Source organism: Zalophus californianus, chromosome 4 (genome assembly GCF_009762305.2).
Source record: "Zalophus californianus isolate mZalCal1 chromosome 4, mZalCal1.pri.v2, whole genome shotgun sequence".
NCBI lineage: Eukaryota > Metazoa > Chordata > Mammalia > Carnivora > Otariidae > Zalophus > Zalophus californianus.
This window is the reverse complement of record NC_045598.1, coordinates 20,357,077-20,382,510: the sequence shown is the minus strand read 5'-3', so window position 1 is coordinate 20,382,510 and position 25,434 is coordinate 20,357,077. Positions and strand designations below refer to the sequence as shown.

General features: G+C 49.6%; 1 protein-coding gene across 5 annotated transcripts in view; it reads right to left on the bottom strand.

Annotated features, from left to right (window-relative positions):
- Window positions 1-2,913: 2,913 nt before the first annotated feature.
- Window positions 2,914-25,434, bottom strand: part of WDTC1 (WD and tetratricopeptide repeats 1) — a 64,747-nt gene continuing 42,226 nt past the window's right edge. For 2 of the 5 annotated variants that reach the window (XM_027613732.2, XM_027613724.2), the window contains 13 exons: window positions 23,541-23,587; window positions 23,044-23,155; window positions 19,954-20,141; window positions 17,256-17,438; window positions 16,413-16,507; window positions 15,882-15,997; window positions 14,381-14,456; window positions 13,675-13,783; window positions 12,333-12,506; window positions 9,027-9,262; window positions 7,361-7,547; window positions 6,234-6,426; window positions 2,914-4,889 (listed from right to left, as the gene is read on the bottom strand). In XM_027613732.2, coding sequence (XP_027469533.1) covers window positions 4,692-4,889; window positions 6,234-6,426; window positions 7,361-7,547; window positions 9,027-9,262; window positions 12,333-12,506; window positions 13,675-13,783; window positions 14,381-14,456; window positions 15,882-15,997; window positions 16,413-16,507; window positions 17,256-17,438; window positions 19,954-20,141; window positions 23,044-23,155; window positions 23,541-23,587 — 1,914 coding nt within the window. In that variant the 3' untranslated portion in view covers window positions 2,914-4,691. Of the gene's footprint in view, window positions 4,890-6,233; window positions 6,427-7,325; window positions 7,548-9,026; window positions 9,263-12,332; window positions 12,507-13,674; window positions 13,784-14,380; window positions 14,457-15,881; window positions 15,998-16,412; window positions 16,508-17,255; window positions 17,439-19,953; window positions 20,142-23,043; window positions 23,156-23,540; window positions 23,588-25,434 lie in introns of all 5 variants that reach the window. The other 3 variants (XM_035727202.1, XM_027613746.1, XM_027613743.2) reach the window with 3 other exon arrangements.

The window sequence follows — 25,434 nt, the reverse complement described above, 5'->3', positions numbered from 1 at the left end:
CTAACATTTGTGAATGGTGTACAGTGTTTAAAGCCAGCACTATTTATTGAAAAGACTATCCTTTTTTCATTGAATTGACTTTCCTCCTTTGGCAAAGATCAGCTGACTATATTTATGTGGCTCACCTTCTGGGTTCTCTACTCATTCCATTGATCTATTTGTCTAGTCCTTTTGCCAGTACCACACTGTCTTGATTATTGTAGCTTTATGATAAATCTTGAAGTTGGGTAATGCCAATCCTCCTTTGTTCTTCCTTGACTTTATTATTGTGTTGGCTATTCTGGGTCTTTTGCCTCTCTATATAAACTTTAGAATCAATTTGCCGATATTCTCAAAACTAGTTGCTGGATTTTGATTGGGATTTCACTAAAGTTATAGATCAAGTTGGGAAGAAACGACATCTTAATAATATTGAGTCTTCCTATACATGAGCATGGAGTATCTCTTCATTTATTTTGATTTTCCTTTCTTTCTTTCATCAGAGTTTTATAGTTTTCCTCATATAGATCTTGTACATATTTTGTCAGATTTACCCCTATGGTGTGTGTGTGTGTGTGTCTGTGTGTGTGTGTGTGTATGTGCGCGCGCGTGCGCGCATATGCTATTGAATAGCCGGGGCACGGGATTTTTAGGGCAGTGAGATTATTCTGTATGAAAGTGTAATGATGAATACATGACATTATGCATTTGTCAAAACCCACAGAACTATACAATAAAAAAAGTGAACCATATGGACTTTAGTTAATAATGATATATCAGTACTGGTTCAGGGGCGCCTGGGTGGCTCAGTCGGTTAAGCATCTGCCTTCGGCTTGGGTCATGATCCCAGGGTCCTGGGATCGAGTCCTGTGTCGGGCTCCCTGCTCAGCAGGAAGCCTGCTTCTCCCTCTACCTGCCGCTCCCCCTACTTGTGCTCGCTTGCTCGCTCTGACAAATAAAATCTTAAAAAAAAAAATCAATACTGGTTCATTAATTATAATAAACACACTACAGTAATGCAAGATGTTAGTAATAGGAGACTCCGAGCCAGGGAGAGAGGGGGATATATGGGACTCTGTATTATCTGCTCAATTGAATGTAAGCCTAAAACTGCTCTAAAAAATAAAGTCTAGGGGCGCCTGGGTGGCTCAGTTGGTTAAGCGTCTGCCTTTGGCTCGGGTCATGATCCCAGGGTCCTGGGATCGAGCCCCGCGTCACTCCCTGCTCAGTGGGAGGCCTGCTTCTCCCTCTCCCACTCCCCCTGCTTGTGTTCCCTCTCTCGCTGTCTCTCTGTTGAATAAATAAAATCTTTAAATAAATAAATAGTCTATTAAAAAGTGGGGGGGATTGCCAAACCAAATGAAAGGGAGCCCCTGGTGAATGAAGTCTTCCAGTGGCTCCTCCTTGCTTACAGGGCCAAGCCTACAGCCTCTTGTCAAGCACAGGGAGTCCTCTACAGTTGGACTGCCCCTTCAGCCCATGAGCCACTCCACCCTCTACTGTGCAGCTGAACTGAATCGTTCGGGCTCCAGGAGGGAATCTGGGACTTTACACTACTCTGTTGACCTGGGACACTATCCCTCTCTCGCCTGGTCTGCAAATGTCTTGAAGAAGTTTCTGCAGACTTCAGTTTGGACACAAATAAGTGATACTGGTCCAAAGCACCTGCTTCATGACACCACCTATTGTGCTTCTGTTTCTGTCAGGATCTCCTTCCTGTCTCCTGAATTAAACCAAGAATACCCTAGCATACCCTGCTGCCTTCCCATCACTCCCTGTTCTTTCCAAATGTACAAAGAGAAGAATTAACAAAATTTCAGTAGTGAAGTTACTGTTCCCACAGTATTGAACCACCATCCTGAAACTGCGCATCAACAACCTTGGGGGGCCAAACAAATTCATAGGGGGTGTGGTAGGAGATTTTAAATTTCGGAGATACTCAACATCTGCTGGCTACGGAGAGATCTACTAGCTCAAGGTAGATCATAGTTTCATCATCAGGTTGTGATACATTCCTTTGGTTAGGTCATCTTTGAGAAGCTGGGTTTTTGGTGGTTGCTGTGATAAAAAGCAATTGAAAGTCAATGTGGAACAGGAAGTGAGGGTAGTAGTGTCCAATCTGATTAGAAATCTGACAAGCTTTATAGTGCCCAACAAGCACACAGATCCCATTAGTTACTGTATTTAAGAATGAAATAAAAATATTGTTTCTTCTAGTTTATATGTACTATTCTTTTTTTAAAGTGGCTTGGTAGGACATAGTTCTTAATATGTGATTTGAGTATAATTACTTGATAAGTAGAACTGTTAGGCATTTCTTTTGGTTTAGAAGCTCCATGAGAAAATTACCAAGCCACTAATGCTGGGTAAGTGCTATGAGCTGAGAAAGTTTGGGAACTTCTGGTCTAAGATATCCTCTAATCCAGGGCACATCAAAAAACTGTACGTTGTGAAATCCATTTAGTGGGTTATAGCCAGCATTTTTTCTCCTTCATAAAACAGAATGGTAAATAGAACACACTGCATGTAGCAAGGGTAAATATTATTGCGTAAAACTTACGTTCATTATATACACAAAAATAAGCATGGGTATCTTGGGTCACAGTGTAAAATGTGTATTTCTTGTTTGGGTTGATTTTAGAAGTTTGAAAAGCCACTAAGACTTCAACCTCCTTATTTTAGACATGAGAGAACAGCCTGGAGAGTGAAAGCTGATTACTGCAGTTCACAACCATCAGTGCCAGGCTCTGCTGCACTCAGCCCCGCTATGCTGGGGGGCCACTGCTCACAGGGATCCTGCAAGGCAGGCCTCATTCTACTGTCTACCCAGTAGAATGTGGTTACTCAAAGTCACATAGCTACAGAGGTGAGGGATCAGGTACCCTCACTTTGGTTCTAAGACCCATTTGCACCCCACAAATGCCAGCAGCCACACCTAGAACAAAATGGTTTTAATCAATTGCGTCACCCTCACTCTCCTGGGAGCGGAGCAACAAAAAGGCTCGGCTCCTGCCCCCAGAGGACAGTAAGGCTTATGTGTCTCTCCACACTGCAGGGCCCAGGCTGGGCAGGCAGGGGGTAGGGGGGGGGGGCAGGGTGGGAGGCAGGGAGAGAGGAAATGGCAGGTGGCTCGAACACAGGAAAGCAAAAGGGGCCCCTGCTGGTCCTTGGGCCCCAGGGCCCAGCCCCCGCACTCCTGCTTTCCCCTCCCTGGCTCGAGAAAGGTCATGGAGAAGAGACAGGGGAGCAAGTCCCAGCAGCAGGAAAAGCAGCAGCAGCTGTTTCCTTCACCAATAAATATACTTCATTACCAAGCTAGGAGAGAGGGGTGGGAGAGGGACTGGGTGGGGCGGAGGGGGGAGAAGCTGCCACCTGTGTTGCTGGGATTAAAGCAATGACGAGATGGTGCCAGACCCCCCACCACTATCCTCACCCCCCCGCCCCCCCTTCTTAAAACTGTGAAAAAGCTTTTAACATGGCCCTCCTGTCTCCAGGGCTGCTCTGAAGCCTGACTGAGAGGAGGCACCTGGCAGAGACCAGGCGGAGGGAGGGAAGGACGGAGGGAGGGAAGAAGGGAGGCTGCAGCTGGAGGGCTGGAGCCAAGTAAGCACTGAGGGGAAAGGGGGGGAGAGGGGAGGAAGGCTGAGCAACTATCAGGAGCAGCTCCCAGCTGAGAGCCAAGGGGGCAGAGAGAGGCTTGGTGAGTGGTGGGGTGACTGCTGTCCAGTGTTAAGCTTGGGGCTGCTGAGGAGGGAGGGGGCCAAGTTAGGGATTTTCCCGTCTGAGTGGCTCAGGAGACCCACCCCCCTCCCCCCAGAGCAGCAAGGGGACAGAGAAAAGCCATCACTTCTTTGGTCTTTGTGGCGGCTCAGCATGTGGGGTGGGAGGGAGGGCAGAAAGGGCCCTTAGCAGGGAGCGCCACCTCAGCAGAGTAGGCCTGGCTGGGAGCTCTGGCAGAAAGGTCACAGTGAGGCCAAGGAGCCCCCAGGGGAGTGGGAGTGGTCGTAGTGCAGTGCAGAAGGGTATGGCGTGGTGCTCCACCCTCTGCCAGGGCCCTTGGGAAAGGCTAAGCCCCCAGAGGTGGCCAGTGAGCGCAGGTGCAGGGTCCAGAGCCAGCACTGGGAGAAGGGCGAGGACGCTCTCCTGCCCAGGCAAGGGCCTGGCCTTACCTACTGCAGGACTCCCACCTTCCTTCTGCTTCCACCCTGACATGGTGGCTCTGGAGGGAGGGTGGGACCCCATCCTTTTTCAGAACCTTCCCTGAAGCCACAGAGGAGCTAGCCTTGCCCGTAGGAGCAAGAGTGGCAACAGGTCAAGGCTAGCCCTTATGGACTGGAATTCCACTCCCCTTCCTGTTGCCAACTGAAGTGTAGGGCAATCCTTGAAGACAGCTTCAGCTCTTGCCTCCCAACCTGAGGCAGGCCAGAGCCCGCTAGGGACATGGAAGTGGGAGGTGGGGGGTATTTGGAGGGGCTTCCCCTCCTGCTCTTCTGCTCAGAGCTGGGGCCAGTCAAGGGGCAATCTGCCCAAAAGTCTGAAAGCCAGCAAGTTGTAGCAACCCCCCACCCCCAATGCCAAACTAACAAACAAAACAGGGAAATGAAAAAATGGGGGGAGGAGGGGAAGACAAACCAAAACAGAACCCCCTGACCTCCTGCCCATGGTGAAGGGTCCAGCCAGTAGCAGGGGCTGGGGACCAGAGCTAGGAGGGTCTAGCTGGGCCGGCACTGAACCTGGCCCTCGGAGCTGTCCTCGTCGTCAGAGGCCCCAGCACCCCCACTGCTCAGGCCTGTGATCCGATAGCCCATGTTGAGCAGCATCACCTCCAGTGGGTCGGCATTCATGCGCCGCTGGTTCGCCTGGGAAGCACCCTCCATGTCCTCCACAACTCGGCCTGTGAGGTCTTCGCTCTGTGGGGGAAGGCACACGTACCACTGGGATATATGTGTGTGGGGGGAGGTCGGCAAACACACACACAGATGGAGCGATAGATGTAGAGGGGGCTGCACCTACAAGGAGATGTACTTGGGATTTGTACACATGCTCATATGTGCATCTGGGTGCTAGGGAATGCGCATCCGGGGTATGGACAGGATTCATGCTCACCAGGATACAGACGTGAGGGAGAGGACACACCACATGGGGTTGTACATATGGGGCCCATCTGGTAATCACACTGGGGGGACACACGCGGGGATGCATACTGGGGGGCATACACACATCAGGGTACGTATCGTTTCCTGACGCCGGGGACACACCACATGGGGTCATATACACGGGGGCCCACACAGGGACACATGTGCGAGGCCTCGCACCAGGGTCTGCCGGGCACACCTACCAGACGCCCGAGGTGGGGGCACAGACAACACCCCCGTCCTACTCTTTTCTGTCATCACTCCCAACAGTCCTTCCTTTACCCGTTTCCTCTCCCCTCATGGGACAGGCCTGTAGGGTTCTCCTTAAAATTCACAGCAAAATGCCTCTGTAATTAGAACACCCCTTGACTTCTGTCTTGCTGGCTCGAGAGGGGAAGGAAGCGAGGCAGAGGGCAGGGGAGGCCTCAGGCCAGCCTGCCGGGCTACCCACCCTGGGAGTGGAGGGGACCACCCCACCCTAAGTGTCCCTGTGGACACTCCACCGGCATCACTTCTTTACCCTTAAAGCAACCTTTTGAGGTGGTGCTGTCATTCCCGTTCCAATGTGGAGATGATAAAAACCTGGGCCAGAGATGGTTGAGTCCCTTAGGCAGTGAGTGAAGGGACCAGGATTCAAACCGAGGCTCACCAGACTCCAGAGCCTGCATACTTTCCAGGTAACCAAGGGAATGGCTTTTGCCCAGCTTCGGGGAGGACACAACGCGGTGGTATATGAGGTCCCTAGGGAGCCCCTGAGGTACTGTTCTCACGAGGTGGTGCTGGAGATGCTCTGGTTCCCTCCCTACCTCCTGCACCCCTCGGTTACTGTTTCCTGTATGGGAGTCTCATCTTCTCAGCTTGCTCAGGGATATGCCTCTAGAAGGCGAGCACCTACTCCTGCCCCTGGAACTGCCTACTGCATCTGGCACTTTCAGGATTTGATGGCTCCCACCTTGACACAGCGTTGGGCCCCTGAGTAAGAGTTCCCTCATCCTAGCAGCTTCTAGTCTCTGGGTGACTCATTCCCCTTCTGATCCCAGGCTCAGCCAGGGGCCGTGCACAGGGTCCAGCCCAGCCTTTCTCCTTGTCTAGTTTTGGCCATCTTCTCTGCACCCTCACCTCTGGCCGGGGGTTCCAGAGCCGCACAACAGGGTCGATGCCACTGGTGGCCAGGAAGCAGTAGCTGGGGTGTGGCTGCAGGCAGTTGACAATGGACTCGTCCCCTTGGAGCACGCGGACCAGGTTGGTGGTCTCCTTTTCCCAGATGAAGAAGGAGCCATCGTCAGAGCCACTGACGATGTACTGAGCGTTGCTGGCAGAGGGGCAAAGGGCAGGGAGGTCAGGTGGGGTACTGCCCTACAGCCTCAAGTAGAGGCTGTGTGGCTTAGGGCAAGGGGGAGCAGGGAAGTCTGGAGCTGCTCAGTCACCCCGAACTCTGGGGTCTTGACATGGCTCAGAACTCCCCCACACATGGTAACCCTCTCCATTCTGCAGAGCCGTAGTCGCTGTGCAGCTATTAAGCTCAGGATCAGGGACTGCTTGGGTACCTCGAAGATACTCTCCCTCAATGCACATTATAAGCTCCCTGGGTGCTGGATGAGATCTTGCATCTCTTAGGTCTCTGGGAACACTCTTATCTAAGCCTTCCCTCAGCAGTCCTAGCCTTCCTGGGTCCAGAACCCCCACTCTATAGTACATCTGCCCCTCACACACCACTGACACTTAGAGGGGATCTTGATGGAGAGACTCTCGACATTCAGGTGTTTCACCTGCCCAAAGAAAGTACACCATCTACAAAGGAGAGTTGGGGGTGATGGGGTCTGGAACATGGGCTATGTCCCTCAGTACCGGGGGCACAGTTCTGAGCACACAACTGTGCCAAGACTGCCAGCCTCTTCTAAGGACTCTTGCCTCATACCCCAGTAGAGGGAAGCTCCAAGCATCCACATCAAGAAACCAAGCTCTGGCACGTGGAAACAGAGGGAGAGGAGGTAGGGGATAAAGGCAGAGTCCAGGCCCCGCTGGACGCTTTGTGGATTACCTCATTATGGCCCCATGAGTGGGGATGGCTGGTTTCATTTTACAGGTGAAGAGACTGAGGCCCACAAAGGTGAAGCCACTTGGTGAAAGATACAGAGGTAGATCCCGGATCTGACTTTTCTAAAAGCATTATGCCGCCGTACCCCGCCCCCCCAACCTCCTGCTGCCAACCGGGCTGTGCCCTCCTCCTCTTCAGGGCCTCGGACCTGCCAAAGAAATTGGCCTCCTTGATATCCGTGGTGGTGTTGCAGTGGCCACAGTAGCGGAACTGGTAGTCATAGCTTCGCTCCCGCAGCACCATCTCATCCTCTGAGATGGAGTCCTTGCGGCTCGTGCTGCGGAGGCGGACAGGACCGCCACCGCCACCGCCACCGCCGGCTCCCTTCTTCTCCTCTAGGGGCAGAGAGCAAGGAAAGGTGAGACCTGTCCATCTTTCCCCTCCCCTACCTCGTCTCCACACCTGGGCCTGTTTTCAGCCCGAGTGCTGACAATGTAGGGCTACCTGCCTCCACCCCTACCCTGGAAAGCTGGAATGACTGTGAGGAAGAAGCATCTTTGGACCCAGCCCTTGAGGATGTTCAAAAGGGGACCTCAGACGCTAGGAGGGCCTTGGCTCAGGTCCCTGAGTAATGTCTGGAAGCCCCAAGGATGCACAGGCCCACAGTCTGTTTCTGTGGAGGTAAGAGGCAGGGAGGGAAGGTGAAGCACTACTGAGAGCCTTGAAGGGATGATTTTTCTAAATAGATCCACAGGTCTGAAGGCAGTAAGGTCCAAGCCCTTCCTCCCTGGAAGACAAGTTATAGATCCCAAATGAGGCACTGACCGGTTAAGTGCCTTGGGTAAAATCACAACAGTTTTCTCAGTGCCTTAAAAGTGCCTTGATTCTGCCTGCCTCAGGGCTTTTGTATATGCTGGTCCCTAGGCCAGGAAGTCTTCACCTCTCACAACTACACTTTGTATCTAGTTACCTCTTCTTCCTCATCCTTGAGATCTCCGATTAAATGTCTCCTCCTCTAGAACCCCAGCCTGACATCAAGCCCTGCCCCATGCACCTATACCATATCAGCCCTCCGTGGCACTCATCACACTCCGTCTCTCCTTCATTGCCTGGTTCCTTCACTAGGGCTGTAAACTCCATGAATACAGAAATCCCATCTGACTTGTTCACAGCTGTACACACAGGACCCAGCACAGGGCCTAGCACATGGTAGATGCTTGATAACTATTCAAACAAATCAATCGCATGGTTAGTAAACTGCATTGGAGAGAGGTGAGGATCCATATCTGCCTCCAGTGAGTTCATGTTTCATCACAAAACCCAGCTCACTCTCCAATGCTACTGAGGTAAGCTGGACAGGGCTTCGAATGCGCTCTGTGAGGGTAAGGCAGTGGGTTCAGAGAGGCTGTGCTTTACTCAAGGTCACACGGTGACCACATGGCAGAGCTGAGGCTGGAACCAAAGGTTCCACACCCCATGCATGAGGCATTTCTACTGCCAGCATCCAAACTGGAGTGAGTGCAACCCCCAGCTGCTGCCCCTCACTCACAGCTAAGGCCCTGTCTGTGAGGAGCTGAGAAGGCCCAGCTAGAGCTATGCGGATGGCCTGACTGGGCTCAGCTGACTCCTGTCCTGAGTCCTAGGCATTACGCCAGGTGCTTTAAACATGCTATTCCGAATCCTCAACAGAAACCCTAAATGGGAGTGTTATCACTCTGCCTTTACAGAGGAGGTAACTGAGTCCCAAAGTCACATGATTTCTGAATCAGCATCTGAACCCAGGCCTCTCTAATCTCAGAACCATGTCCTCTCCAGCTTGTCCCATAGGACCTCAAATAGAAAGAGACAGCACCCCCTCCTCAGTGCCCACTCACCACCGTCATTTTTGGAGAAGAGGGCTGCCGTGATGTCGCGGCCCAGTGCGTCACAAGCGCTGCTGTGGGCCTGCTCCGGAAACTTCCCTTTGAAGTCATCCAGGCACTCCAGGGCCTCAGCCACGTACTTGAGCTCAAAGAGGCAGCGGGCCAGGCGGAAGTGTGCCTTCAGGTGGCATGGGTTTAGGGAGATGGCCTTGAGGCAGTCTCTCAGGGCATCGTAGTGGTCGCCGTCCCTGGGAAGGCAGGGGAGCGTGGCCTGGAGGTGGGGCCACTTGGCAAGCAAGGAGTCTACCAGGCCTCCTCTGCTTCCTGTGGCCACTTCAGCTCACCTCTGACAGATCTCAGGGTGAGGGTACTTGGAAATGAAAAGAACGCTGGCTCAGCCCAGGCCTTGCTCCCCAGGAGATAGAGTATGTTAAGGAGATGAGTCAGGAACCCTGAAGTCTTGGGGGGGGTTGGGGGATGGGGGTGGCGCGCGCTTGTGTGTGAAAAACAGTGTCAGGCTGCCCTCTGCTGGGCACAGAGTGCAACTGTGCACGGGCTCACCCCAGGCACCCGCAGCTCTGCAGCAGGCCTGGCATCTTGCCCACCTTAGGCTCCCCAAGCCCTCCTTCTCTCTTCCTCCAACTACCTCCTCAAATCCCCCTGGCTGGTCTTCAAAGCCATGGCCAAGGTGGGGGGGCCCTCAAGGACAGTTCTGCGGTCTGAGGAAGCCAGAAGTGCCAGGCTGGGGACTCAGGGTCTGACCAGCAGGCAGCAAGCCCTCAGCCAGACCCCCCTCTGTCCTGGCTGACTGATCCACAGCAGCTGTAGCCTCTACCTCCCGGGGCTGAAGGATGGGGCCTGACAGACTGGCAGAGTCAGCTCTCTGGAAGCTGATGGCGAAGCGGGGTGTGCATGCCAGGAACGCCCAATCATCCCCACTCACTTCTTCAACCTCCCAAAGCATGGATGAAGGGAAATGGGGATGGTTTTTAGGGGAGAGCGAGAGGGGAGGGGTCAAAGGAGAAGTCCCCTGCTCTTCCACCCTGTGCCAGAATATAGGCTACACTCCTCCAGCACCTCTCATCTGTTCCCACCTGTCGTTTGGAAAGCCAGACAGGTCACAGGAGCCACTTCTCCTTTGGTAGCCTTTTTTTTTTTTCCCCTTTCCCTGCTGGGCTGAGGCAGGCCTAGGACCCAACTGTGCCAAGCAGCACTCCCCAGAGTTGATGCTCCTTCCACCAAGGCCCAGCTCACAACCCTCCTGCATAGGGCCAAAGCTGGCGTGACAGGGGAAAGGTCCTCCTGACTCTCCTCTCCAACAGCACTCAGAGGGAGCATTCAGCCCTTACGGCAGCCATGCTCAGATCAGGAACGAGCAGCTCACCAGCGTGGGAGCAGGCAGGGGACAGAGTGCTTTGAAGGTATGGCCTGCGTCAGAACGATTGGCTGTGATGAAGGAGCAGGCACTGCTCAGAAACCCAATTACCACCTGCAGAGTGCCCCTCAGAGCTCCTGGAGAGAGCCAGACAGAGACCAACCAGGAGCCAGGGGGTGACAGCTCCCACCGCATGCAGGAGCAGATGGCAGCCCTGGAGAGACTGGCCTGGGACAGAATGTGACATTCTAGGGGTCACTGGCAGGCATGTGGGGATGGGGAGAGCAGGCTGGCCCCAGGGCTCACCCATCCAGACTCACTGCCAGATCAATCTCCCTGAAAGGGCAGCCCTCAGCACATCCCTCTCTAGCTCGAAACTCTTCAGTAGCTGCCCATCATCCCACTGAATCCAGGCCAAAACGCCACCGCTCTGCATTCCAAGTCCTTCCCAGGCCAGCCCCAGGCTACCTCACAGACTCATCTCCTGCCAGTCCCTTCCAGAACCCTCTGCTCCAGCCAAATGGATTTGTTGTTCTGCAAACAAGCTCTTCAGTCAGTCCCCCACCCCCACGCCTTTGTTCACACCATTCCTCTCCCTGGGAATGTCCTTCCCCCATAATCCCCTCCTCCTTTTCATTTCCTTGCCTAAGTCTGCCCACACTTAGAGCCCATCAGACACCTCATCTTCCTGACACTTCCCTGACCCCAGCTAAAGTGACCTAACTTTTCTTAGTGCCCACAGCCCTTTACCTGACCACTCAAAGACTCACTGCTTCCTGCCTCTTTGCCGATGATGAACCATGACCATGTCTTTGTCCTCTGTCCAGAGGCTGCGCACTCTGGAGCACAGGAACTCAAAAGTGAAGAACTTTGTGGCCCTGCTATCTAGTGCATAGTAGGAGTTCAGAGAACATGTCAAGGGCACCCATCAGCCTCTCTTAGCAAGAATGCAAGAGTAAAACAGCTCTCAGTCTAAAGCCTGGATGAGGACACTGCATTCTACCCAACTCCTGGGACAGAGAGGCAAAACACCTCAGGATGGCCCCCAAACCATCACCTCCTGGGTTAGGTTGCCATCTGAGTCTTTGGCAAACTCTTGATGCCTGAGCTAAGGCCTATGGGGGCACCTTCCCAAAGCCCCATCTACCATCCTGCTAACTTGGGTGGGTTTCTTACGCTTCCCTCTCTGGCCTGCCTTGTTGCAGCCAGACGATGGCACACCAGCTGGCCTGTCTGTCTGGGCAGAGCCGACGGATGCCAGACGGAGCAGAAATGGCTGTGGGCCCAGCTCTATCCATCTCCAGTCCTGGCCCCGGCTGGGGGATGGGGTCTGCCTGCCTGCTTGCCTGCTGGTGCTGCAGGCAGAAGGGCTGGGAGCCCTGATGGTCTCCAAAGATAGCAGATTCTTCAGGAACCCGCTTTACCCCTTTACCACCAGCCACTATGACCCAACATGACCCACAGCCAGCTTCAGATCTCTGGTATTTTGTCTGTGCTTAGTCCAATGGTCTGAGAGCATAGGAAAGCAAGCCCCAAGGTCAAGGAGCTGCAGAATCATTTCAGACAGATACCAACTGAATTCACCAAATGCCTCTTTTCTATCTAGCAAGAATTCCACTGCTCCTTCAATAGTCCCAATTCAAGGCACAATTATCCAACAGTTGGGATTAATCATTCTCTCAAGTCCTACTTGTCCAGTGGCCATCTCACTTTATAACAAAACACCATGTTGAAGCTCCTTGTGAACATGTTCTACTTCACTGTGACCTTCCTTGGTGCTCGAGACTTCCTGACTTCTAGTCTGGAGGTGGGGAAGAGAAGCCTGGGCCTAAGGAGCCCTAAGAGGCAGTGGGATGCCACTGCCACCTTCCCTGGAGGCCTCGGCAACTTGGCTCCATCAGGCCCCCTGCCTTCATCCCTTATCCTAGCCCAGGTCCACTCACCACTTGCGCTTCATGTAGGCAGCAGCTCGGTTCCCGTAGAGCATGGCATTGTGAGGGGCCCTCTGCACGGCCTTGCTGTAAAGCTGAATGGCCTGGGTCCACTGCTGGCAGGCAAAGGCCTCATTGGCTTGCTGTTTCACACGCTCCAAGTATGGGGGCAACTCTACCTGGGGGCTATGGGGAAGGAGAGCCAAGTCAGGCCAGCCAAAGAAGGTCAAGCAGCCTCTCAGGAAGTCTGCAGCCTTGCCTGAGGGCCACCCAGATTTTCTTGGTCCCTGGCATCTGCACTGTCATTTAGAAGAGGGGAGCACTTCTATCCTTGGCCTCGGTTACTGTAATAGGTAATGGGCACATGTCCAGATACTCTGAACCAGTGAAAAAACAGAGGAACAGAAATGAAGCTGTCATGGACAGGCTAAAGGCAATTCTCTCTCTCTTTTTATTAAGTAAACTCTATGCCCCCAACATGGGGGTCAAACTCATGACCCTAAGATCAAGAGCTGCATGCGCCACTGACTGAGCCAGCCAGGCACCCCAAAGGAATTCGATTTGATTTGATTTAATTTATTAGAGAGGGAGAGAGCATGCGTGCATGAGCGGGGAGTGAGCAGAGGGAGGAGATAATCTCAAGCCAACTTGTGCTGAGTGCAGAGTCCGACACGGGGCTCAATTTTACGAGCCTGAGATCAAGACCTGAGCCGAAATAGAGAGTTGGATGCCTAACTGGCTGAGCCACCCAGGTGCTCCCCAAAGGCCATTCTTTTTTTTTTTAGTATATGTGCTGCCGAAGCGAGCACCCCAAAGGCCATTCTTAATCAAACTCCTGGGCATCACAGTAGCTAACCACCAGCCTCCACACTGAGCTGAATTGTGTGACCACCCAAGTTCCTCCATGGATCTCTCTAAAGAGACTTCTGTTTCTCTCAAAGTTTAAAGGATTTGGACCCCTCTATATCCAAAGCCCAGCATTGGGCCTGGCAGTGAATAGAGGCCAAAAGATGGTATGGGACAAAGAAAAATATAATGGGGGAAGCCCATCTATGTGGAATACCTTTAAGAGAGAGCTCAGTACTAAGAGGCAGCTGGCCCCTGGGTTCTGACCCAGCTACTGATACCAAGGGACTGGAGCTTCAGTCTGAGCATGATTGGAATCCTACCATGTAGGAGCACTATTGGAACCACTACTCATTACTCCATTACATCCCTTGCCCCAGTCCCCAGACTCTGAGGTATGTACCTGGATGGAAGGTTTACAACACATGCTCTTCCCTCCAATTATACCGTAAGGTACCATAAGGTGTAATTGGGACTGGGAGGGCTGGACAAGTCAGGCTGGCCTCACCTGACATGTCCCCTACTCTCCGGCAGCCGGAAGCCATTGCTATGAAGGTGCAGGCCATTGGACACGCCGTTGGATACACCATTGGTGGACATCTTGCCGTTCTGAACTTCTGGCAGGGATGGGGAGAAAGAACAGCCACAACTCAGGAGGAGTTCCTCATTTGCTCCTCAGCAGCCCTCCAGCTTCTACCACAGGATCTGATGGTTCCACTGTGGGCCATCCTCCCAGGGTTAGATCCATTCCCAGAAAGCAAGTTCTGACAGAGAGGCAGGCAAGTGCATAAAGAAAAGCCTTTGCGCCCTCTGCTGGTTGGAGAGGGACACAGCTTCAACTTGGCATTACCCTTGCCGGGTGTGGGGAAGGGAGGGAGGAGTGCCTAAATCAACTATAGGCCCCAGGAAGGAGTCAGTGAGGAGACTGACCCAGGACGAGAAAGGAAGGGCAAGTACTTCAGGTCCTCAAGAGACAAGCCACGGGAAAAAACTGCTTTTTCAGAGGGAAGTGAAAAGGGCTGTGATGCAAACCCCTTTGTCAGATCTCTCTGACCTACTGTTATCTTCCTTCTTACTGTATAGAGAATGTTCAGAAAATCTAGTCCTTTCGGAGGATCACAGCCACAGCACAAGGGAATGGGCAGCTTTCTCAGCAGAAGTGGCATGCGCTCAAGCTCCCTAGCAGAAATACCCTACCCCAAGAGAGAACTTACCCCCTGAGGAATGGCATTTTCTAGGCAAGAGGAAGGTGTACGGCCGCTGCTTGTAAGTCAGGTCAAACAAATAGACCTAGAGTGGAAGGGGTCAAGAAAAGAGACGGAGGCTGTGAGGAAAGAATGTGGCTGGCCATGAGCAAGGCCTTGGTGGCTTGATGGCTCTCAGGAACACAGTGAGTGTTGAGCAGGGAGCCATCCGGCAAGGCCAGGAGGGGTTCCTATGGAGCAAACCTCAGGCAGGAACATCTTCCCAGTTCCCGGCCCTGAGGGAGGACTGTTTAAAACACTGTCATTAATTAGAAACACATGTTTAAGTTGGAAAGGTCCTCAGAGGTCACAAAGCCAAATGTCTCATTTTACAGATGGGAAAACTGAAATCTCAGAGAAGGGAAGCAATTTGCCCAAAGCAACAATGCTACCTACTTCTCTGAGTGAACATTATCTATTATTATTTAATGTTCATTCAAGTCTTACTTTGCTTTAGGAACTCCGCTAAATGTTTTGTATGACTTACCTCATTTCATCCTAGAAACCACCTCATAAAGAGGTACTATTATTTTTCTTTAGTTTATTGTTTTTAGTTATCTCTACACCCAACATGGGACTCTGAACTCACGACCCCAGGGATCAAGAGTTGCATGCTCTTCCGACGGAGTCAGCCAGGTGTCCCAAGAAGTACTATTATTATCACTTTTATAGATGAAGAAATATGGCTCAGACTTTATTTACCCAGGGCCATAAAAGCAGCATGTGGTACAGCCAGGACCCAAAACCAAATCTGTCTGGCTCTAAACCACTCTGCTAGACTGCCTCTCTATTCATCCTTATGCTATCTTTAGGCCAGGTGATGGCTCAGCAATCTGAAGCCAGAACCGTATTCGCCTGTTCTCCATCCCAGTTCTTTGGTACATAATCCGCCTTGCCTTGTAATGTCATCAACTGGTTCACTTGCCATGTCTCCTGTCAACCTGGGCTGGATCATATTTCACATTTGTCTCCTTCATGTTTATAATAATGCTAATCCCAGAGTAAGTGCTCAGTGTTTGTAGAATAAATGGATTTAAGCAAGGCTTATTAAATATCCTGACCGAGAACACGCAAACAGAAGGGTTAGTAACCCCCCATTATTAAGGAACACTCCTACAGCTAGTGTTAACCCACAGCCTGGCTCTGAGCCCCAGGGTTTCCTCCTAGGAAAATGGAGGATGAGGAAACTGAGGCTCAGAATAATGACACTCACAGTTCAAACTCACAGTACACAGAAGGCCAGAATTGGAAGACAGGTCCGTCAGTTCTAAAGCTTAAGCAAAAGCTAAGGCCAGGGCACCTCTCTGGGAATTCCAATGATGCCATGTTGCTCCTACACTTCACTATAAAGTCATTTGCAATAAGGCTATTGCTTCTTGTCTGGCTTATGGCAGTGGAAGTGAGGTATAAGCCCTGGCTGCTGAATGTGGGGTGGTGGTGGGGCAGAGCCACCTTGGGCAACCATACCTACCTGCTCCCCTCCCATGTTGACCAGCAGCTCTGTGCCATTGGGGCTGAAGGTCACATAGGTGGCAACCAACACTCTCAGACGATTGTTGTAATCAGGCAGCTTCACTGGCAGGTGACCTGTGGGGAGCAGCTCAGTTACCCTAATGTGAGGCTCCCTGTCTTCCCCCCACCAAGAGAGGCACGGAGTTCTGTGAAGCCAACCATATCAATAATGGTAGCAATTATCTTCATCATAAAAGTAGCTGCAAGTGTTGAGCACTTACTATATGCACTAGGCTAACTGCTTTATATACTTTATCTCATTAATCATTGCAACGCCATTTTATGGAAAAGAAATTAAGACTCATCAAGGCTAAGTAATTTGCCAAAGGTCATAGGATGGCTGGTTAATAGCAGTCAGGATGAAAGCTCACATCTGCCTTGGTCTAAAACCCCTACTCCTGACCACCACGCCATGCTATCTCCCTGTACCACCCCAAAGAGAGTTAACACCCAGCCAAGAATGTGCGGCCAGAGCTGGACTGAGCCCTACCTGCTACGTAATACTGGGCTGCACCATCCGGAAGGGGCTTCTGCCGGTCACAGAAGGTGTGGACACCTGCCGAAGGGCTCTGCTTCATGCTCTTCCTGGTGGGAAGGCAAACCGTATAGGTTATAACCCCTAGCACTACCCCTGGCTAGACCAGACCACAACCCCTAGAGGAAAACCTAAATTTTTATCTTTGAAAGGAGGTGCCTTTCTTCCTTACCTGAGCAACCCCAAAGTTTCACCAAATAGATAGCCATGGCCACATACATTACAGTGCTTTACAAGTAGGTCCTATCCATCATCTTGGTCCTCATGACCACCCTATTATCCCCATTTTACAGATGATGAAGTTAAGGTTCAAGGTCCACGCCAGGTCATGTAGTGTGAGGAACAGCAGTGGTTGCCTAAACCCACAAATGAAAGTAAAGCAGGCCAGACATCCCTGTGCTTGTCCCAGGAGTCGACTGAAAACCCAGGCTGGCAGAGCTGCTCAGATCTGGGACTTATGTGGAGGTTCTGATTATATTCTACATGTTTTTTTTTTTTAAAAAAAATAAAATAAAATGTACAAAAAAGAAATTACATGTACAAGATTATAACTCTGTATAAATACTTGCAGGAAGAGAACAAGCAGCAAATACTATACACAGTGATTTGTTTCAGGTGGTGGCTTATGGGTCGTTTCTTCATTTTACTTTCCATTATTTTCCAAAACAAACATGGATTAAATTAAAAAAAAAAAATCACAAAAATTTAAAAACCCACCTCAAAAAGAGGGCATGTCAACGAGGGAAAGGGGCAGCAGGTTCCCAGAGGCCTGCCCACGGGAGGCCGAACTAGTCATACCTGTGGTTATGGATCATGCGAATGTCATAGAGCCTCACAAAGGGCCCACTGGCCCCTACGGCCAGGCAGTTGTTGTCCTGGGGGTTGACGGTGAGGCACTTGGCCTCCACCAGCTGGCCACAGTACTCTGTCAGGTCAATCAGCACCTCCGAGTGTTTGCTGTTCTCCCGAAGGTCATACTGGCTGTGAGAGAGGACAGCGTTAGGGGATAGGGGTTGGGTCCTCCCTGTGAGGCGGGGGAGAAGCTAAGGCCTTGTTATGCAAAGGAACTGGGAGAAGCTTTGGCCTGTTCTAAATAATAAGAATGTCAAAAACCACCACTCCTATTTCTTTCTTTTTTTTAAAGATTCTGTTTTTAAGTAATCTCTACACCCAGTGTGGGGCTTGAACTCATGACCCTGAGATTAAGAGTTGCACGCTCCTCTGACTTAGCCAGCCAGGCGCCCTGAAAAACTATTCCCATTTCTCGAGTGTTCACTGTGGGCCAGGCACCTGAAATAGGCTTCTCACACAATCTTATTCTTTATATAACTACTTAAGGTAAATACTACTGTAAAGATGTCAGTGACACTGCTATTAACTACTACTACTACTGATCACTAACAGCGAGAAATGCTTTGTGTCCAGTACTGTCCCTAAGTGTTGTATGTGGATTATCTAAATCCTCACGCCATTCCCAGGTACCATTAGAATGCTGAGGCTGAAGGCAGCTGTAAAGCCTGTCTGGGATGACACTGCCAGAAAGTGTGAAGCTGGGATAGTGCAGAGCTGGGGAGACAGCCTTTAACCACCTGGCTCTGTTCCTTAACTCCACTTTTAATCTAATTTCTTACAGGAAACAGAAGAAGTAATGGAGGTGACAGAAAAGAGATTCTAGAGCTTGCCTAAGAGCTATCTAGAAACACAGCGTCTCAAGACCAGCCTGAGTCCCACTCAGGAGGTAAAGGTCATGCCAGACATCCCCGCCAGTAGCACACCCCTCCCTGCAGTTTGGGGGACTGTTGTGCTGCTCATACACAGGCACAGGGAATGGGGAGGATGTCCCCTGTGTGCTCACCCACCTTCTGCCTAGACATTGGCAATAATCTCCACCCTATCCGCCTTACCTTTCTATGCCGACCTCACCAGATTGCTCTTCCTAAAATAGTTTTTGTTACATCATCCTCCTGCTCAAAAAACTGCAAAGATTCCTCAATACTTCTAGCATGAGTTTACTGTTAGTTTACTTTTACCGAACTCCTCAGTCTGATTTCTTAAGACCTGATTTCACACCAACCTTGCTCCTCAGTTTGCTAACGTCGCCGATTACAACTATCCCCTATGTGGTTATTTACCCCTGCCTTCACAAACTGCTCAAGTTGGGGAGTCCGCTCTGCTCTTCCTTGCCCATCCAAATCCTGTCTATTCTGGAAGGCCCAGCGTATGCTCACCTTCTGCAAGGACACCTACCCTGATCGTACCTTTGCCAAAGCACTTAGGCTCCAACCCTAGATGCTTAGCCTCTACCTGCTGCCCTGGCACAGGCTGGTTAGTCAGGGTCAACAAGAGCAACACAGAATTGTACCTGCCACCGACCAAACTGCTTTCTGTCTTCCAAGGACTATCCTAAGGTTTTACAGGCACTATCTTGATTTTAATGCTCAGGCCAACAAGAGAGATATTATGATAATTCCCATTACAGATGAAGAAACAGATTCAGGGGTAAAGTGACTTGCCCCAAACACTGAGTGACAGAAGTAGGACTTGATCCCAGGTCTGTCTGACACCAGTGCCCTGTTTCTAACTCTTATTTTATAGTTCATGCATGATTTAGATATCTCTCCTCCTTTGTAACAGGGAAGAGGGCATGAAGTCCTGTAGGCATTAAAGCAGGTTGGGGAGATAAGGAAAAAGTTCTAAGGTCACCTTTGCAGAAAGGAGTTAAAGGGCAATGAGACCATTTTAGGATGAAGGGAAGTAGAGGCAAAGGTTGACAAACCAGGCCACTGGAAAGGGGGAAAGTCCACTTTACCATTTCTGGCTGGCTATCCCCTTCTCACACATATGCCCACTGTTCAAATATTTGAGAGAAATGTTATCAAGCACCTCAACATGCTAGGCACAGTGCTGGGCTCTAAGAACAGAACCAGGGACAAGAGAGAGATGGAGCTGCTCTGACAGTTCACTGTTCGGTGAGTGATACAGACAAAAACATAAACCAACAAGTAAATAAAATAAAAGAATTACAAACGGTGATTGGAGTTATAGAGGATACAATTAGCGTGCTGAGACAGAATAATGGGGGAGGGGTCTACTTCAGACAGGATAGTCAGAGAAGATGCTTCTGAGGTGATTCTTAAAATGATCTCAGGATGAGAAAGAGTCAAACATGGAAAGAACTGGGGACAGAGAAAACCAGGTGGAGGGAACATTAAGTGTGAAAGCCCAGAGGAGGCTGCCTCTGTGTTGGTGACAGCAGGCCGGCAGGCCTGGATGTAGTGGAGGAGAGGGTAGAGTGGGGAAGAGGAGAGCAGGACAAGCAAATGTTCCTGGTCGTATGTTCACAACAAGTGCCCTGGGGAGACAAATAAGGCAACTCTGCTGAAGGGAAGGAACCAGGCCTGTGGAAGGAAGCAATAGGGGCAGATGGGATGGGGGGAGCCAACATGCAGTGGGAGCAGGGGAGGTGCAGGCCCCACTCCATGCCTCAGACCCTTACCGGATAAGCCCATCCTCAGCAGCACTCCAGAATGTGTTGGGCCACATGGGCGCTGTGGCGATGCGTTTCACCCGGTTTGTGTGGTCTCCAAACATGTGGATCGTTTCCTTTACTGTCAGGTCGTGGACATGCACTTTGGAGTCGGCTGCCCCCGTGATCAAGATGCGGTCTCCAGCATGAGGCAGGAACTGCTCCAGAGAGATTGAAGAAGAGACTGGCAGGCAGTGGGGATAGGATCGGCCAGGAAAGAAGACTAGCCTGGATGTTAGCACCCTCTTTCCTTCATTTCAGGTAAGAAAATGAGCTCAAGACAGTCCACTAAGGCAACCGGCTCTCAAGCATCAGCCCATAGGCCTATAGGTCAAAATTGGGACACACACCTTTACTTTGCTGGAATAGTCCTGATTTAGGCCAAACTGGACTACCTAAGGAACCCTTTTCCTCTGATTCTTCCCCAGGTAAGAGCTGAGTGGACGATAATCATAGCTGTTACCATTTACTAAGCATTTACCATGTGCTAGACACCTGGGCAGATACCTTATCTTATTGATATCTAAAATAACCCACTTAAAATTGAGGTTTAGCACTAACACTGAGTTAACTCAAGTATGTCTGATTCCCTTGTGCATATTGCCTCGGGAGAACTATTTGATAACCTGAGGATTACATAATAAATCAGCCTTAAAATGAAAAGGACTTCCAGTGTTTTAAGAAGGAAGTAGTATTTTAAGTTGGTTCAAATATTTCTGGAGAACAATCTGGCAATAGGTAACAAAGTAAAAGATGTTTCTATCTTTTAACCCTAAACTTCCACTCCTGAGAAATAATTCTATTAGAAAAAAGGGACCTGTGCAGAAATGCTCAGAGCAGCACTCCTCATGATGACAAATACTGGAAATGGCTCAAATGTTGGACCCTGGGGAAGGATTGAACATCAGCAAGAAACATCTCCATGCAGCTATTATAAAGAATGAGAACCCCACCATTCAGATGAAGTTGAGAATAAAATATTCCAAATGACATGTGGTAAGAACAGCTATAAATATAGCTCTGAACAGTAATTTCTGAAAGTGTGCAGTTCCTTCACCTCGTTTTGAGGAAGAAATATTTGGGTATGGTGTTAGTTGACTTTTTCTCTTCATTCTTGAATTCAAAAAATTTAATTATCTTCCTTCTTAATTGAAAAGCTTCTCCCAACCCGTAACAAGGCTGAATGGGTGTTGGGGTTGAGGTATTATTCTGCATTTAAAGAGCTAAAGTCCTACTACATGAAAAGAGCAACAATTCACTCTTTCCACACACCACTATCTAATGACTCACCAGGACAAGGGCCAGATGAAATAGATGGAATTTAATTATTTTTAGGGGCAACTAGTAATCTTTATTCCTGTCTGGAGACAGCATGTACTTCATGCACAACAGAAACGAATAGGTGAGCGCCTCGCTTATCATACACTGTAGTTGCCACCAGGGGGAGCTTGTGGGCTAAATAAAACTATGTGTAGTGTAGTGTTACTACCTGGAGAGAGAATTCTTTTCTACACTTTCACAGGAGGCTGAGGATCTGTGAATATAAGTGAGTTGCCCCAAATTTTACTATTAGTGAGTATCAAGACCATTGTCAAATTCCGGTTTCTGAACTCAACATTTTGTGCTCTATGATGCCAAACTGATGGCATATGTCCCTTTCCCAGATCCCATCCCATGGATTCAAATTGAACCTGACACTTTCCAGGTGGCAGAAAACAGTCTGTTTGCCATGCAAGAGATGAATCAGTATTGTTCTGTCTCTAAAATTGCAGAAAATCATCTAGGATTGGTCCCTGGAACAGGAGGTGAAAATCAGAGCTCAGGAAGGAGGCAGTGTTTAGGGAAATAAGTAGGTTCTCAGCTCTCAAATCTACCTTCTTCATGTGTCTTGTGATTCTTCTTGATATTAATTAGGAAAATATTTCTTAGCTTAGTGAGGCTTTCCAAAGGACAGCCTCTCTCACATACATCCATTATAGAATTTCAGGGCTGGAAAGGTCCTTAAAGGTCATTTCCTCCAACCTTAAACCTGACAGATAAAGTTCCTGGTGTGGTAGAGTACCTCAGTGCTTGGACATTTACTACATTCTCAAAGGGCTCATTCTATCTTTTCCAAATTGCTCTAAGCATTTGACCCTTGGCTCTTTCATCAGGCCCACATTTGCTTCTGTGGACTTAAAAGAGCCACTAACCCCATGTCTGTTCTCTGGGACCAAAAGGCAGAAGTTTCGTTGTCATTTCCACTTACAGGGCTTCAGAGGTCTGAAGACACTTGTAAGTCTGTTCCCACTTCTCCTTAGCTCACTTCCAACCAACAAATCAGTAGCTTGAACAAAGAATAGCTAAAAGCACTTGTGCGGTGCCTTTTTACAATCATCTCATTAAACTATAGTATTAAGTCTATGATTTGCTGCTTCCCTTTTACTTTTTTCTTTTTAAGATTTTATTTATTTATTCGACAGAGAGATAGAGAGTACAAGTAGGCAGAGAGGCAGGCAGAAGGAGAGGGAGAAGCAGGCTCTCCGCTGAGCAAGGAGCCCGATGCGAGGCTGGATCCCAGGACCCTGGGATCATGACCTGAGCCGAAGGCAGCCGTCTAACCGGCTGAGTCACCCAGGCGCCCCTGCTGCTTCCCTTTTAAAATTAAAGGGTTATTTACTCATTTACTCATGAATCCGGGGGTTTTTCCTAAGCTACTTCATATTTACAGATGAGTAAAGGGGCTCAAAGAGGTCAGGTGACTTGCCTAGGTCACACAGCTTCTAAAAGGCAGATAAGGGGGTCAAACATAGGTCTTCCTGCTATTTAAGTTCATGCTTGGAGCCATACCACCCACCATTACCACCCAAATAAATATAAATTCACCTAGAGCTGGCCTTGCGGCTCTAAGTGAGGAAGCAGAACATGGAAAAGAGATAGGGTTTCAGGAATCACAGTCAGATGCTCATATCACAAAGGTGTCTGTGACCCCAGGGGGTATGTGGGACACAAATGGGCAAACACAACCATGTGCACAGCCCAGTCATGCCTTTGACTTGCTCTGTGCCTTATCCTGCTCACCTTGACAGAGAAGATATTTGCCGTGTGTCCCGTGTGCATGGAGAGCAGCTTCTTGTGGTGCAGAGGGTCCCACACAATTGTGTGCTGGTCATCGGAACCAGAGGCCAGCAAACTGCAAGCAGAATGAAGGGTTCTGACCTCTCCACCCTCCCCTCCCCCACGTCCCCTGTTCATAGGGAATGAAGCCACACAGAGTGTGACGAACAGGAGATATCATAGAATTCAACGTTCTTATAAACCTTAGTTGAATCTCTTCTATTTTGTCCTAAGGATTTCTCATTATTCCTTAAATGCAATACATTATCAAAAAAACAGGGTTTGGGTGGTCATCCAAGTCACTGTTCAACTGTGTGTTGATAATGATGGACTAAACTTAAGTACACAGAAAAGAGCAGCAGTTTCTTTTCCTTAGACCTACTAAGAAGGAGGAAAGTCCCCTCTCCCAGCTCCCCATTCCCATCTCCAGCACCTTCTCAGGTGCTGTAGCTCATACTCACTCTCCTTTCTCATTCCACTCCAGACAGTTGACACATCCTGAGTGACCCTGGGGGAGCAAATGGAAAGGGACAAGAGAGCCGGTTAAGAGGTTCTCCTGTGGGGACTCAACACCAAGAAGTAGAACTAAACAGGTAAACTGGCCTTTCCATCATTAGTGTTTTCCTGGTGCATGTGAGTGACCAGAATTGAATTACACTGCCTGGTATCTTATAATATATAAAATATTTTCATAATCATGATCTCACTTAATACTCAACACCTTTAAAAGATTTTATTTATTTAAGAGAGAGAGACAGTGAGAGAGCACAAGCAGGGGGAGCGGCAGAGGGAGGGGGAGAAGCAGGCTCCTTGCTGAGCAGGGAGCCCGACGCGGGGCTCGATCCCAGGATCCTGAGATCACAACCTGAGCCAAAGGCAGACGCTTAGCTGACTAAGCCACCCAGGAACCCCCACCTGAGCCTTTTAAAGGGCAGGTTTCATTGATCCTATTTTGCAGAAAAGTAAACTGAAGTTCAGATCAAAGTAAGCAGTAGAGGGGCGCCTGGGTGGCTCAGTTGGTTAAGCGACTGCCTTCGGCTCAGGTCATGATCCTGGAGTCCCGGGATCGAGTCCCACATCAAGCTCCCTGCTCAGCAGGGAGTCTGCTTCTCCCTCTGACCCTCTTCCCTCTCATGCTCTCTGTCTCTCATTCTCTCTTCCTCAAATAAATAAATAAAATCTTTATAAAAAAAAAAAAGTAAGCAGTAGAAGTGAGATCCAAACAAATTTCTGCTCCTACCACTAAAAGGGACATGTCCCCTTCCTGGGACATCCCCTCAGCCACAGAAAATTTGCCCAGAAGAGTATTTGACCCAAAGGCAGCCAATTAACTAGAAGGCTGATCTTTCATCCATTTGGTATATATTTAATTTGTCAAGCACCCACTGCAAACTCCCAGAGTACCAAAGGCCTTAAGTGATCACCACTTACTGAGGACTTACAAAGAGCAACGCACAGTGCTAAGTACTTGTGGTAGGCAGAAAAATGGCCCCCAGTGTCTGTGTCCTGATCCTCTGGAACCTATGAATATGAAATGTTTGGTGGCAAGGGGACTTTGCAGATGTGATTAAAGTTAAGGTCTCTGAAATGGGGAGAGTATTCTAGATTATCCAGGGGGTCCCAATACAATCACATGAGTCCTCAAAATCAGAGAGCCTTTCCTGGCTGCAGAACTAGAGAGATGTAGGTGGGAAAGGGATTTGTCTTGTTCTTGCTGGCTTTGAAGATGGAAGAAGGGGCTTATGGGTCAAGAAGTGCAGCAGCCTCTAGGAGTTGGGAACTGCAAAGGAATGGATTCTACCCTACAGCTTCCAGGAGGAACACAGCCCTGTCAAGACCTTGCTTTTGGCCTGGTGAGACCTGGGTCAGACCTCTGATGTACAGAATTGTGAGATAATAAATTTGTGTTGTTTTGAGCCACTAAGTCTGTGGTAACTTGTTATGGCGGCAATAGGACACTAATTCAGGACTCTACATCCATTATCCTATTTAAGAAACAGGTATCATTACTCATTGCACAGATAAGAAAAGCAATGCTCAGAGAAGTTAGGTAACCTGCTGTGATATTGTAATTTATAATAAGAAATACTTATTTGGGGACACCTGGGTGGCTCAGTCGGTTGGATGTCTGCCTTCAGCTCAGGTCGTGATCCCAGGGTCCTGGGACTGGGCCCCGAGTCGGGCTCCCTGCTCAGCAGGAAGCCTGCTTCTCCCTCTCCCTCTGCCCCTCCCCCTGCTTGTGGTCTCTCTGACAAATAAATGAATTAAATCTTAAAAAAAAAAAAAAGAAATACTTATTAGGTCTTCTTCCCCATTTGGGAGCCCCTAAAGCCCTTGGGATTTCCTAGTGATAAC